Source organism: Morus notabilis, unplaced genomic scaffold, assembly GCF_000414095.1.
Source record: "Morus notabilis unplaced genomic scaffold, ASM41409v2 Scaffold314, whole genome shotgun sequence".
NCBI classification, from domain to species: domain Eukaryota; kingdom Viridiplantae; phylum Streptophyta; class Magnoliopsida; order Rosales; family Moraceae; genus Morus; species Morus notabilis.
In genome coordinates, this window is record NW_010360279.1 from 590,283 (window position 1) to 605,118 (window position 14,836).

General features: G+C 35.9%; 3 protein-coding genes across 5 annotated transcripts in view; 2 read left to right on the forward strand and 1 right to left on the reverse strand.

The window, feature by feature from the left end:
* The first annotated feature begins 828 nt into the window (after positions 1 to 828).
* Positions 829 to 4,370, forward strand: LOC21407564 (F-box/kelch-repeat protein At5g42350). 2 transcript variants are annotated; one of them, XM_010096244.2, is made up of 3 exons: positions 829 to 863; positions 1,313 to 1,377; positions 2,256 to 4,370. In XM_010096244.2, exon 3 carries the CDS (start codon positions 2,341 to 2,343, stop codon positions 4,078 to 4,080), a length of 1,740 nt encoding a protein of 579 aa, XP_010094546.1. In that variant the 5' UTR covers positions 829 to 863; positions 1,313 to 1,377; positions 2,256 to 2,340; the 3' UTR covers positions 4,081 to 4,370. The 2 variants fall into 2 exon arrangements, 1 of the variants encoding a protein (XP_010094546.1); XR_002902050.1 differs by lacking the exon at positions 829 to 863 and having other exon boundaries at positions 1,126 to 1,377; positions 2,256 to 2,304; positions 2,384 to 2,465.
* A 458-nt stretch (positions 4,371 to 4,828) lies between these two features.
* On the reverse strand, positions 4,829 to 9,751 carry LOC21407565 (U-box domain-containing protein 44). Of its 2 annotated transcripts, XM_024164309.1 has the most exons (4): positions 9,425 to 9,751; positions 7,786 to 8,370; positions 7,381 to 7,690; positions 4,829 to 6,843 (listed from the first exon to the last, which is right to left on the reverse strand). In XM_024164309.1, exons 2-4 carry the CDS (start codon positions 8,341 to 8,343, stop codon positions 5,270 to 5,272), a joined length of 2,442 nt encoding a protein of 813 aa, XP_024020077.1. In that variant the 5' UTR covers positions 8,344 to 8,370; positions 9,425 to 9,751; the 3' UTR covers positions 4,829 to 5,269. The 2 variants fall into 2 exon arrangements, with proteins under 2 accessions (XP_024020077.1, XP_010094547.2); XM_010096245.2 differs by lacking the exon at positions 9,425 to 9,751 and having other exon boundaries at positions 7,786 to 8,392.
* A 2,828-nt stretch (positions 9,752 to 12,579) lies between these two features.
* LOC21407566 (coiled-coil domain-containing protein 115) overlaps positions 12,580 to 14,836 on the forward strand; it is a 2,685-nt gene continuing 428 nt past the window's right edge. Inside the window, exons 1-5 of the mRNA XM_010096246.2 lie at positions 12,580 to 12,915; positions 13,609 to 13,726; positions 14,128 to 14,274; positions 14,496 to 14,551; positions 14,702 to 14,789. Of these exons, the coding sequence (XP_010094548.1) occupies positions 12,715 to 12,915; positions 13,609 to 13,726; positions 14,128 to 14,274; positions 14,496 to 14,551; positions 14,702 to 14,789 (610 nt within the window). The 5' untranslated portion in view covers positions 12,580 to 12,714. The remainder of the gene's footprint in view (positions 12,916 to 13,608; positions 13,727 to 14,127; positions 14,275 to 14,495; positions 14,552 to 14,701; positions 14,790 to 14,836) is intronic.

Below are 14,836 nucleotides of genomic sequence, written 5' to 3' on the forward strand. Positions count from 1 at the left end.
GGGCCCCCAGACATACTAGAGAATTTTTTTTTTTTCTCGTGGGAAAAAAATTTTTTTTTTTTTTTTTTTTTTTTTTTTTCTGTTTTGCTGGTTGAATGTTATTGTTTTCTTATAAAAGAAATGAACCTCCACCGTTTGTTTTACATACTGAAATTTAAATCATTAATTTTGTTACATTGTTTTCCTTTTAAAAAAAGTTTGAATTTTAAACATCATAATCAATAATCATGATTTGAATATACATTCTAAATGGATCGTAGTTTATAATTTCTACTGATTAGGAAATTTTGGTTATACTCTTTGAATAAATACTAGAGGTAAAAGTTTAGACGGTTTGGCTCTGGCCTGATGGCCAAACATAAATTTTGGTCCGTCTCGGCTCTAAATGGGAAAGGCCTGGCTCAAAATTTTATAAGATTTTTCAATTTTTTATTAAAAGGTGTTTCTGAATAAATTTTAGAGTTCAGAAACTTGATCCAACCCAAACACCAAGAGTAACAGGTATCGAATCAAATCGTTTAGTTCGATCTAAATTTGTAGTTATAATAAAAACTATAAATAGAATATAGTTTGTAACTGTAAGCCTGTACCAAAATGACACTCTTATAATACTAATTAAATTATAATAATTTAACGAAAACAAAATAAAAAATTATGACATTGAAACTATTTTTTGTTTCTAAATATATATATATATATATATTTTTTTTTTCCTATCTTTCATCTCTCTTACTAAACATAACATCAAAGGATGAGAGAGAAAAAGCGAGAAAACAAAACGGAAAAGGGTAAAATGCCAAATGAAAAAGAAGGGAGAGAGAGAAAGATGGAGGAGCCAAGAAGAGAAGAGAAGTGTAGTGCAGGTGGTGGTGAGAAAAAGAAAAAGTGGTCGCCTTTTCTTCCTTTTTCTTTTTCATTAATTAAATTAAATTAAAAAACTCTATTATGATAATTTATTTCTTTTAATTCTTTTAATTATTGTTGTTGTTTCAGTATCATATTATTTCCCCCTTTCTAAATTCCATCCCGGCCTTCAAATTCATTAAAATAATCCAGAAAGCTATTTTTATTTTATTTTATTTATTTGCAGGTTTTTTTCCCCCTAATTACTAATTATATATTTTTTTTGTGTAATTTTTTTTAATACAATAGAGGTGTGTAGTAATTGTATGACATTGATAGATAGCACATTGTCCGATCTCTTCTTCTTTAGCATTAAAAATACTCGGAGAAAAGACCTACCCAACTTCTTCCAAGAACAGCTCTTCAATCTCATCTCAGATTGAATTTTTTTTTGTTGTTCTTTTTTCAGCTTCAATTAATCGCACAAAACTATCAATTCTAGCTATGGATTTCCATTGTTTCAACCATGAATTTGTAAGTAGTTCTTTTCTTTCTTACTCTTTTTTTTTTTTGTAATTTTTTCATTTTTTTTGTAATTTTTTTATTATTTTTTTTTTCTGGTTGGGCGTTCTGAATTTGGTGAAGAAGCGAGAAATTGTTGGGGGAAAATGAGGAAAGTCTTGGAATGTTTAATTTCTGTACCAATTGTTCTAAAGAGGGTTTTTTTGGTTGGAAATTAGTTATCGACGTTGTTCAATTTTCTTTTTACTTTCTCAGCAACCAAACGGAAGCTCTTTCCTTCTTGTCTTCTCAAAAATTGGAGCCAAAATTTGGAACCATATGAGTGTTACTGTGATTTGATTTTAGTGACTGTGGCTAAGGGATTCAAAATTGTGATTCAAAGTTTACTGTAAAACTCTTAGGTTGAGCTAAAAATTTCGCCTATAATTCCCATCCAAATTTACGTAAACCCTAATTTTTCTCATTACCTAGTCTCTTCCATTTTAATTTAAATTCTGCTATTAAAATCCTAAAATAATGGCATTGGTGTGCTTTATTAAAGTTATTGAATCCCTTGATAGTGATTTAATTGATGTTGCTATAATTTCATGCTTCGGATCCGGAAATGGTAAATTGGTAAAGTTTCTTCTGTACTTATTTTAGATATTCGTTACGCTTACGTTCTTTTGTTAGTTTGTTATTTGTATTTTTATGATTTATGTCTTGTTGTGCTTTTTTGCGTTTTGGGTTGGTATTGTTGGCTCTGTTGGTTCCCAGTAAAGGATGTGAGAGCAAGAAATGGATTTTCATTATTGCAAATATTACCAATGTACTTTCACTTTCGATACCTCTTCTTAGGTTGTAGACTTCTTGAGTAACAACTTATGTTTGAGGTTTTTTGCATGGATCAGGTTGTGTCATCTTGGTGAATACTAAGAAGAGTTGCAAGATAGTGATGGGGTAAGTGTTTATGATTGCAAAATATTCGAGTACAGAATGTTTACTGAGAGACTGACTGGTGACGAATCACTTACTCAAGATTTCGAAGCGTTGAGCGTGTCAAAACGTCTCGTCAGAAGCGTTAGCCAGAAGTTGAGGAAGAAGAACAACCGAGGCAGATTGGAGGAAGAGGATGGTGTAAAGGGGGTATCTTTGAGATGTCTTACTTTGTATAGTAGGGGTGCGGGCTGCAAAGTAGGAGCTGACACGGGTGAGGAAGTTGGAGATCCGAGTAGCAGGAGGAGGTCAAGTGCCAGTGATGAAGGCAAAGGGTACAAGCTGATATGTGGCCCCGAGGAAACTGGAGTTGATTGCTTCTCATACGGGGTGAAGGAGAGATTTTGGAAGAAGCACAACAAAAAAGATTTTGAGCTTGAAGAATCCATAAGAAATTGTAGAATGCATATATTTCTTCCAGATGACATATTGGAGATGTGCTTAGTTAGGCTCCCACTGACCAGTCTCATGACTGCACGTCTTGTGTGCAAGAAATGGAGACACTTAACTACCACTCCTCGGTTCCTGCAAATGAGACGTGAAGGCTCACATCAGAATCCATGGTTGTTTCTATTTGGCGCTGTAAAAGATGGCTATTGCTCTGGTGAGATACATGCCCTTGACGTGTCCCTAGAGCAATGGCACAGGATGGATGCCAATATTCTCAAAGGGAGGTTCATGTTCTCTGTTGCCAGTATCCAGGATGATATTTATATTGTTGGAGGGTGTTCAAGCTTGACCAACTTTGGCAAGGTGGATAGGAGTTCTTTCAAGACGCATAAAGGGGTCATAATATTTAGCCCCTTGACTAAATCATGGAGAAAAGTTGCACCCATGAAGTATGCAAGATCTGTGCCTATCTTGGGGATTTCTGAGGTAAGTTCAGATTTTTCTGTTGGTCAAAGCCATCAGATCCGGCAAGACAGACGCCCCAGAACACGGGTTGGTGGGGTATCAGATGTTTATGAAGATCCTCACAGGCTCTCTCTGAGGCGTCAATACAGAAACACAGTTGATGAAAATGAGGCTTCGTTGCTGCCCAATAGGAAGTCATACAAGTTTGTTAGAACAAGAAGTGATCTAGCAGGCACAAAGGGTGGCAGAAGGTTTGTTCTAATTACCGTGGGCGGTCATGGATCTTGGGATGAGCCTTTGGATTCTGGAGAAATATATGATTCCCTGTCAAATAAATGGACAGATATCCAAAAGCTGCCAGTAGATGTTGGAATTATTTGTTCTGGGGTTGTTTGTAATGGGGTCTTTTATGTTTATTCCGAGACCGACAAGCTCGCAGGATATGACATAGAAAGGGGTTTCTGGATTCGTGTTCAAACCACTCCATTCCCGCCGCGAGTTCACGAGTACTACCCGAAGCTCGTGTCCTGCAACGGCCGGTTGTTCATGCTATCTGTCTCCTGGTGTGAAGGGGATGGTCAAATAGGAAGAAGAAACAAGGCAGTGAGAAAATTGTGGGAGCTGGATCTCTTTTATCTTACCTGGACAGAGGTTTCAGTGCATCCTGATGCTCCAATGGACTGGAATGCCGCCTTTATGTCCGATCAAAACCTGATATTTGGCATAGAGATGTTCAAAATATTTGGTCAAGTATTGGATTTTTTGACTGTATGTGATATCTCGGGTAAGGGGATGAACTGGAGTCACATTTCAAGGAACCATGTAACTCATGAATTTGATGCTTCTTCGTGCATGACTAAGTCCATGGTCGTTCTACATCTGTAAAGTCTTTTATTCTTTCGCCATCCAGAGCATTTGACGTCCATTCTTCCTCGTTCGAGATATATAAATCCAACTTGGCGATTCCACTTTGAGGTGTTCAGTTCTCATATAGTGCATTCGTATCTTGGTGATTACCCATGAACTCAAATTTCTTTAATAAAGCTTTTAGTGGAGGTATGTTTGCTCATGTAATCTTTGTATTTATTTTGTCCACCAGACATTCATTTATTTTGCTGTTGTAATTGAAGATAAACCGTTCTTCACCTACTTTTAGTGCATAATTTTTTCTCTCATTTATTCTCTGCTCCTCACATACTCTCTTTGAAAATCGAAATTGGAAGATCTTAGCTATTGTAAAATATTTCTTCTCAGTTTACTGCTAAACACTTTTAGCAACCAGCCGATCACTATGGTTAGAATTTCTCATTTCCCAAGGTCAATTCTTTCTAAGCCAAGGACAAAATCCATATTATGTTCAGCCTTTCCACCAGGAGGGAGCGTTTTCATGTTAGAAGTTTCTATGCGCAACTCACAGGATAGAGAAAGGATTGCGTATTGGCAAAAACTCGGGCTTGAAAGATGACTTGTTCCCTATTTCTTCTTATTCGTCTCTCTCTCTCTCTCTCATGAACTACTCCAATTCTTCTTAACAAACAATTTATAAATCCAACATTCTTCCACTAATCCTCCCGTTCTGATACCGAGCATTTTACAGTTTATTGCCAGTTAAGGAACTGGGTTATGAATTTAATATCAACATGACAACATTAGTTATAAGGCATCATCTTAGGAAGGGAAGTTGCCAAATGATTCATGCCACCTGTGTGTGTTGCACAAATCAAGCGTACACGGCATGCCAAACATAAAACAACTCTCAGCGGGTGCACCTGCTTATAGTCAAGAACACCTTTTAATGGACATGATAAAACAACTCAAGAGCCTTTACATTATTCAGTATACTCAACAATGTAAACTGATGACATTACCACTCTTGATACCTGATGCTAGTATTTATAGGTTTTAATTATAAGACTGGAACCAGAAAATCTGATGGGAATCTCGCGCATCACTGAGAACAAATGAACAATGTTGAAGATAATCTACAAATGGGAAATCTGTATACAACAATATCTACGTTCAATTTGAATTCTGTAAAACCACACCCAAATAAAGAGCTTCTGAAATAGGACTCCTATCCCATGTTTGGGAAAACCCCAGAGAAGTTCGGTAGCCTATCAACATGTTTCAGGGCATGCTCGGCGATCTGTCGGGTCCGGTAGTCAGCATGCTGGAAGGCATCGACAAGAGCAGTACTCACATTTGGATCTCCTGAAACTTCATAGGCTATCTCATCAGTCCGCAATAGTCTCTCGACTACCCAAACCGCCCTCCTCCTCAGATTATCCGTCCTTTTCTCTAGTAAAACGTCTAGTACAGGCCTGATTCCCTCAGCATCGCATAACACCTTCACTCCTTGCTCAATAGCAACTCCATCATCCAACAAAGTAGATATCGCAGCAAGTGCAGCCTCAACCACCTTCTCATTCGCATGGTCCAACAGAGCTACCAACTTTTCCACGACTTGTCCTTCCAAAAGACAAAAACTCTCCCTAAGCGAGCATGTTCCCCGATGAACTGGACATAACCCGCTTATGACAGGTTGTTTACTTAAACATGGAAAGATTGAGGCACAACAACCAGGTGTCGGCAAGTCAGGAAGCCTGGTCAAGTTCTTGGTTTCTAGCGACAGGTTCTCCAAGGCTGTTGCGGAATTCATCTGCACATTGTCGAGTCCATTAGTCTGAAGGAGCTCAACAAACAAAGCAGCAAGATTATTCGCTCGACAGAGCTCAACTGCAGCAGGCTCATCAGCCAATACAAATGTAACCCTTGAAAGAACTCGAACAAGCCCTTCCAGGAATGGTGTCACAAAGCGACCTCCCTTGGTTTCCCCCTGTCGGATTTTAACTACCCTAGTGTAGACTAGTTGAAAGGCACCTTCATCTAGCATCTGCCGGGTTAGGCCCAAATCCCTCTCTGGAAGCTCAGCTAGAAGGCCAATTGCTGCAGGTTGCTCTTCTGTGATTCCAACATTTTCTGATATTACTTTAATTAGGCTTCCAAGTTGGCCAACTGTACCACGTAAAGCATCGGCTAGTTCCTGACCCATTTGTGGGGAGAGATTCTGAAGAAGTTTTATTGAAGCAAGACGCAAATCTTTTTGCGGAGCCTCAATGAACTGGACCAAACTGATGGTGGCGCCAGAGCTTTTAATGGCAGCAACAACATTCTGAACTGTAGAGGGAGAGCTAGTGAGTCCAACAAGAACCTGAAGAAGCTTGCACTCAATTCCTGGACCAGTGTTGCTAATGAGATGTAGAAGGCTATGGACTATGTCTTCTGAAACCAGAGTCTGGTGATCAGTTCCGACTGGAATAGACTCAAGGTCATAGCCTGAGTTCACAACATTGGCAAGAATTGTCGCGGCAACCTCTTTCAATCGCATGGGTAGCTGATTTGCGCCAACAGAAAAGAGGTCCCTGACAAGAGGAGGAAGAATTCCTGCCTCTATCAACACCTTGGCACTTGCGTCGCAGGAGACCTGGTTTAAGGCTTTTAAAGCAGCTTCTCTTGACTGCATATTACCACTTCTCATGAGATTGATCAAAGAGGAACCCACAGTTCTAACTACAACGACTTTCACGTCATTGTTTAAGACCAGCTCACCAAGGAAATTAGCCATGGCCAGTTTGGTTTCTGGAGGGCCTGCAGCCAGTAAAGGAGAATAGTATTCAACTCAACAAGGTTTATCTATGTTTCATAATAACAACAAAAAGATACAATGAAATTAGAAAACTATATTATAAACCTACAACTGAACATATTAAAAAATTTTCCTGAACCTAGAAAATTAAGAAAACAGAATGGCTTGAGCAACGCTGCTCAGATGATGAATAGTCATACAAGTCAAAACGAATAAATGGCGTCCCATAACAGGTGAAAACAACATCAAAGGATTAAGAAACAAGTATGTGGACCAAAATAAGTTGATTTATTCTGCTTCTTTTGAGGCTACTACCCGACAAAGAATATTTTATGGATAGGTTGAGAAAAATGGAAAAAAAAAAAAAAAAAAACAGTTAGTAACTTTTAACACCGAAACTAAATTTTATTTTAGAGAAAGACTGTTCCCCCCTTTTGCAAACTTATCTATATGTTAATTCAAATTAGTTTGTAGTAGTATCTGCTGCACAAGTTCTGAACATCAATGCCAAGATTGAAGACTCAGGCCAGTAGAAGTACCTTCAAGGATTTGTGTCAGAAGAGGTTGCAGCCTACCATTTTCAGCCATCTGATGCACATTGTTCTCAGACTTCTCCAGATTCTCTAGTGTTTTGTCGGCCTTCTCAACCGTCAAAATATTCTCTGAGTTGCTGCTTGTCATTCCAACCAACATAAGAATAGCACCATTGATTGCACCAATCTTCTCACACAACGCTTCAGTTTTTGAAAGTTCATACAGCAAAGAAACAGCTTCCTCCCTCTCTTTAGACTGCTCATGAGACAAAAACTTTACTATAGTGCGGACAGTGTCCCCCTCGGCAAATATTTCCTGCATAACAAAGAGAACCAATTAACAAGTGACACTAGAGTCCATGCTAGTAATTCCATATAAAGAAAGTGATAAAAGAAACTCATAGAAAAAACCTTATTGTCATCGTTATCCTCCACCACAATTCTAAGAGTTTCCAAAGCTCTATATCTAACTTTACGGCTGCTGCTCTTTAACATGTCAATAATCATGGGAATCAGCCCTGCGCTTCGTGCTATATGCTTACTTGACCTGCTTTTTTGGCAGATGTTCTGGACAAACTTCAAGGCCAACAAAACATCACTTTCTGAACTGTTCAAATTCAGCAATCTGCGAGCCACGTCAAGCTGAACAGCTTCATTCCTAGCATTCCACTCTTCAATGGTGTTCCGTAAAGCTATGCTAGGCTTCAGATCTGTGCTCTTTACTTCTTTCAGCGTCAATGGACATACCAACTTCCTTCCACTCTCCTTGCATTCCTTGAACCATTTTTCGATTGCTTCACGCTCAAACGTTTGGCCATTTTCCGACGTAACAGGATCATGCATAACTTGCTTTGTTAAAGGACAAACAAATGCATCATAAATAGGCTCAATATGCAATCTCTCAAAAATATGGCTGTCATCCGACTGGCTGCCAGGATCATAACTTCCGTCCCAACTTTCAGCCATCATATCTAAATTAGCAACTGCACCAACGTGCTGCCGCATAAAACAACCCCGTTAATGATGGTTCAACTGAAGAGGTGATAAAGAAGCATAAAAGTGCACAAAAAGGGCATAACTTAGCAAAAAACAGTAAGAATGGGAATCGAGTTTGGTTGCATATATCGTCCATTACAATATAAAACTAAAAAAAAAAAAAAAAAAAAAAAAAATTCAATTTTAAGTTACTTCCTTAGCCAGTATCTAAGCTTTTAGGCATTTTTCTTTTCATTTTTATGTTTCTCTGTGCTTTGATCTGATAATAGTTGGGGTGGTCTTTCCTGGTTTTTGTTCACATAATTTGTCTCTTCTCTTCCTGGTATTCTTGTTAACATTCTGTTTTCTTGTCCTTGGATTCTAGGGTTAGGGTTCACGCAAGCATTTTTTGCCCTCTTTGGAAACTTGATCTTGAAACCTATAGGTCAGTTTCATATAGAAAGGTTCTCCCAGAAAACATAAACAGAAGGTGGAAAACGACACAAATTAACACTACAAAGTATTTCTAAGCACAATCCAATCTATAACAATGCAACGGTTAGTAGTATATATTGTCGGTTGAATTAAAAAAGAATAAAGAAACTACTTCTAAATAAGAAACAAGGAGAACACCATTTTTCAAACTTCAAAATTTCATGTTCTTGGCATGCCAATCAGTGCGAAGGGTTGAATGAACTCTAATTTACTGGGACAGAATATTTCCGAGCACAAACAAATCTATAATGGCCCATTTTAATCACCTCATCTTAGAAGTTAAAACGCTGACAAAACATGATTCCTCAATTATCCTCCCTAGAATTCCTGCTTAACTGCCAACTCCATCCACTCTTGATTGATTGCTCGATAAATTAAACGATAACAACAACGGCCCTAATTCTTGATTGCGATAATTCGCATTCAACTTTTGTCCAATGGATTCACACAGGTCGATTGCTAAAATCGATACTCCGGGCAATTCAGACTTAAAAAAAATGCAATTTTTACACAAAAATTACTTAAGAACAACCCAGCCAAACGAAAAATCAAAGAAAAAGAGGAAAAATCGAAGACGAACCTCGAAATCAAGGTCTAATTGAGGTATGAGTAGAATTAGAAAAGAAGCGTCATCATCATCTCAAGGTGGAGTCGGTGAGCTGAGTAGAAGCGAAGACGAAGCTCCTCCTCACATCCCCATAGCCATTGAATGGATAAGAGAAACCAGAATTAGGGTTTATTGCTTCTTCTTCTTTTTGGTGTCCGAGAGAGAAGAAAAAGACGATAAATGGTGTCGTGGTTTGAACGAAGGAAGAAAGCAACAAAAATGACCGGAGACGGTCGAAAACTAAACCGTACCAAATGACAAATATATATTTATATATACAAAAACAAATAAAAACTCAGTTGAAAGAATAATCGAGAAATGTTATAAAGAAAAAAGGAAATAAATGAATTACAGCAGAAATGAAAAAGGTTGACTTAAGGAGAGCAGTCGTCGGGGGCGTACAGACCAGCACACATGTTACTGTAAATATTAGAGAGAGAGAAAACGACGGTATGAATGTGGAGCCCACACACAGCGGCCGCGGACCCCACTTCAAAACGCCACCCCAGCCTGGCTAAGGGTAACGCCTTATGTCCTTTTCTCCAACGACCATGCTTTTTCTTCATTCGCCTAATTATTTTTTCTCTTTTTTTTTAATTTCCTTAATTATTGTTTAGAAATATTTTTTCCTTAAATTTCTTTTGATAGAAGAGTCCGTTTAATTTTTGGGTTCAGACCTTATTTTATATGAGAATTTTTTATTGTAATAAAAAAATTAGATATAATTATTTGAAAAAATTTTTTACTATAACAAAATTCAAATTCTAAACTCAAATCAGTGAAATGAACGGAGCCTAATTTTTTTTTTTTTGACCTTTTTTAGTGCGTTAGTACTGCTAAGATTCCGGAATGAAGCTTTTCTGCTATCCTTTTCACATCTGATTCATGATAACAATAATATAAAAGTTTTAACAACTTTTAACTTTATAGATATATAAGGCCTCGTTCACTTCGCGGATTCGAGTTTTTAATTCGAGTTGAGATGTTGCATTTTGTGAGAATTTTTCATTGTAGCAGAAAAAGTTAGATGTGATATTTTCTAAGAGCTTTTTACTGTAAAAACTTAAAACTTAAAACTCGAATAGGTGAAATGAACGAGGCCTAAGTATATAACATTTAACTACTTTATTTGTCCTGTTATTGCAATGATAAACAACCAGATCTTTCTGTCTTTTTCTTTTAGAATATGTTTATTGTACCGTATTATATTATATTATATTATATTATATTATATTATATCATATTATATCGTATAATATAATATTACATTACATTGTATAATATTTATATAATATGGTGCTTTATGAATTATGATATTATAATTATATTACATTCTATGAATCATTGTCTATTAAAGAATCAATAATACTCAAATATAAAGATGTAATTAGAGAGGTTAACAGATTTCACTTAACTTTAATTATGAATTATTTATAGAGGATTAATCTATATGCAATGACTATATCAAATGGACACTTCACAGTTTAGAAGTAAAATATATATATAATTACGATAGTGTAATTCCAAGTTTATAGTAGAGTAACTTTTAGAATTAATAGAATTAATTAATTAATTAAAGAGTTTTAATTAATTATTAATTTTATTGGAGCTCGAAATTATATGTCCATGAGTATTCACATCGTCATTGTAATCCTACAAGACACTAAGGGTAAAATAAAAATTTTAAAATTATGAAATTCTAAATAGAACGCTCAATAATGATTAATTGTAAATTAAATAGTGTGATTATTTAAATTTGAATTTTGAAACACATATATGGAGGAGTCCACAAAGTGTACACGCTCAGCACAATGGGAATCCATTTGGGATTCAGTTGCTTGCTCTCTGAGTTATCCAATTGACTTATTTGATAAGTTGTCCAATTAGAATTCAAATTAAATTAAGTTTTACTTTAATTAGAATTTAAATTTGAGTCAAAATTAGACTGCATAATAAACAAGATTTTCTTCTTCTTCTCTATCTGCTATTTGCACCAACCACAAGGGGGAATATCCCTATGGTGGCCGGCCCCTGTGGATAAGAGAGATAATGGATTTTGTTTCCAAAATAAAATATAAGTTGGAGATAATTATCAAGCTTTATCTTGGAGATAAAGTTTAGACTTCTTCTGGGAGTCTCACAACTACTCTAAAAATATGAGATTGCAGAAAGTTAGAGAACACAATTTTTGCTCTCCCTAACATATAGTGTGACTGAATTTTATAGAGTAGGAAAGGAAAAAATTTCTCTCAAATTTCACGTCGTGTATGTGTTGGTGTTCATGGAATACTTGAGCGTTTATTTGCTAATATCGTTTTGTTTCAGGTGTGCTCACACATACGTCTTCGTAGATTTAAGAAATTGATGATGAAGATTTGGGTATTATAAACAAGTTTGGAGCCATGAACGTTCGTGGTCAAAAAGCTCAAGTTATTGACCTAATCATTCGCTAGGTAAATTTATTTATAAATTAATTTGATTAATTTATTCGTGCATAAATTAATGTATTTTATAAAGTATCTCAAAAATTTATTAAAATTTTTATTATACACAATCTATTAGATACATACATTTACATTAAAAATCGTTTTCAAAACCAACATATACGGTGTACTAAACATATGACCTTAAACTATTTTTTCAACATATGACCTTAAACTATTTTTTCATTCCTTTTATGTTTTCTGTAAAAAGAAAAACAAAAAGTTTTAAAGCGAGAAAAAAGGTAGTTATCCATGTGTTCGCGGTTTTCATTGAGAAGGAAATCCAACGAAAAGTTCGCGTTTTTTTTTTTTTTGACTTTCTTCGCTTATTTAAGATAACAAGAAAGATATATATATATATATATATATTATATTTTTTTAATTTGAACTAACGTCCTCGCTCACTGCTTGCCAAAAAGAAAGAACAGAAATGTTAGAATTTTGACCAAAACCACAATTTATTGCTTATCAATGTCGTTTTTTCTTCTTCTTTTTTTCAATGGGAAAATTTATCGTACGAGTCTAGACGTTTATTATTTATTTTTAGTAAATATTTTTTTATTAGTATAATTATTTAATTAAAAAATTATAAATTAAGAATAAAGAGTGACCTCCCAATCTTTTTCCTAAAAATTGGGCCGGGCCATTGTGCTGTAACCCAAATGGAAAGCAGTCCAAATACACCAGTCAGTTGCGCCCGTTAAAATATAACGACGAAAAGCTTTACGGTGGCTCCAGTCGTAAAGCCGAGCCGTTTGTGAATCTGACGAACTCCCTCCCATGGCACAACAAGAAGAAGAAGATCCTCACACACAGAGCTCCGAGATTGGAGAAGAAGAAGAAGAAGAAGAAAACGACGCCCAAATTGGGGAGCGAAATGGAAAACGACAGAGTGTGGAAGACCGACATGCGTTGCAGTTTCTGGATTCATTGGACGATTATCTCATCCAAATGAATTCATTGTCGGTGATCCTCCGCCAGGTTATAGTTAATCCGTTATTTCCACCTTAACCCTAATCCTAATAATTACCTCGCTAATGCGCTAAATTATGCTGAAGAGTTTTGTATTAATTTTGCACCGAAAGAAGATTGCTTGCAAAATGTAGACAAGGAAATTACGATGAAGAGTAAAGTAATATTTTTTTTTTATTTTTTATTTTTTACTTTTTGCAGTGATGGGGATTAATTTCATAGCTTTTAGACGGAAATTAGGGTTTATTAATTTTGCAGTGAAGAAGATTAATGTCAACGTTTTTAGACAATGAAATTTTCATGGACACATTAGTGGTAATTTTGCAGGGAAGAAGATTAATTTCAACTTTTTTTTAAGGAAATTAATTTCAAAATTTTGGCGCAGAAGATTAATTTCAAAATTTAGACTAGGAAATTATGATGAAGAGATTACTGTTGATTTGCATTCAGGAATATCTATTTCAAGATTTTTAGATAAGGAAATTATGATGAGGAGATTAGCATTTATTTTGCAGTGAAGAAGATTCGTTTTAAATGTTTTTGATAATAAAAACATAGTGAAGAGATTGGTAATAATTTTGCAGTGAACAAGATTCCATTCATTTTTTTTTTTTTTTTTGTGGAAAGCACTGCTGTGATTATATGTATGAGGATTGTGTGTAAGTTTTGGTGAATATTCTAAATTTGTAAGTTGCGTGATAGGGATGGCTGGAATTAGCGAGCGCTCGACATTCCATGGGTGCTTCGCGTGTGAATGGTTCTATGTTGAACTTGAAATTCCACTCTGCTTCTACATTGGTGCGAGTAACTCAAGATGATGGTAAATTGTGCCTTCTCTTTTAAAATTTGTGCATCATGCTTGATGAGTGCGAGACACATATTCAAGGGGTATTTGGGAATTTTTTAGCAAATCATTATAGTATTTCATAGTTGATGATCATTTCTCAAGGGCAGTTGAATATGGAATTTAAACCCCTAAAAAAAAAAATAATAAAGATAACAAGGAACAAGGAATTCAATAATTATGGTTATCAATGTGATGATCTACAGAGTTTAACTTGGGATGTTGTCAAGGTAATGTCACTTTCTGATAGTCCTATGACTCCATCTCCATTTATATGTTATTGATTTTCTAGATTCACATGTATGAATGATTGAAGTATGAATTCTATTCATGGCATTGTATCCACAGAATTTATGATGATATATGATCTTTTCTAGATGATTCGGGAGTGGAGAAAGCATGCTTTACATTGAGCAAATGGGCATCCTTTGACAATGGGAAAAATGGCTTTGGGGAAGGAAAATTCAGGGAGGAGAAGTCTGACGGCCCACAGCTGCGACATCGGGGTGCATCTCCATTATCTGGTAGACTCGTGCTTTCCTGTTTATAATTCGGTATGCTATTCAGTTGGAGGAGGAACAAAAGAAATCAATATCACCTTCAACATGAACTTATTAAAAGGATTTGAAACCAAATATCTTAAGGCTTATGTACAGAATATTTGAATTCAGAGTTGCCGGTTTGTTGTATTTTTTTGGTTTCTTCTAACGGGATGTTTTCTTCTTGTTTTCTGTTTTGAATGAAGAGATTCCAGAGAAAACCTCCCCGGAAAATGGAGCTTCACTTATAGTTGATGATCAAGTAAGTGGACAACAAAGTGAAAAATAACTCCGTGGTTAGGATAAATAAATTATGATGGGATGATTGTTTCTTGTGGTCAACCTTTATATATGTATTTGGGTCAACACTCTTCCCCTTGCACTGAATATATGAGTCTTTCCCATGTTATAGGTCCAGAAGGAACGATTAAAATCACTCAGAATATTTGGCACTTTGGTTTCCCCAAAGCTTCGAACTGCCCAACTTTCATTTGAGACAGGTGGATAACTTCGCTGATTTCGTCTACAAAATCACACTCTCTTTCCC

Excerpts from the sequence above, each read along its gene's own strand:
- LOC21407564 (XM_010096244.2), top strand. The coding sequence starts at position 2,341 with ATGTTTACTGAGAGACTGACTGGTGACGAATCACTTACTCAAGATTTC.
- LOC21407565 (XM_010096245.2), bottom strand. The coding sequence starts at position 8,379 with ATGCGGCAGCACGTTGGTGCAGTTGCTAATTTAGATATGATGGCTGAA. Across the intron at positions 7,691-7,785 it reads AGGATAACGATGACAATAAG|GAAATATTTGCCGAGGGGGA; the intron begins GTTTTTTCTATG and ends TTTGTTATGCAG. Across the intron at positions 6,844-7,380 it reads TCTGACACAAATCCTTGAAG|GCCCTCCAGAAACCAAACTG; the intron begins GTACTTCTACTG and ends TACTGGCTGCAG.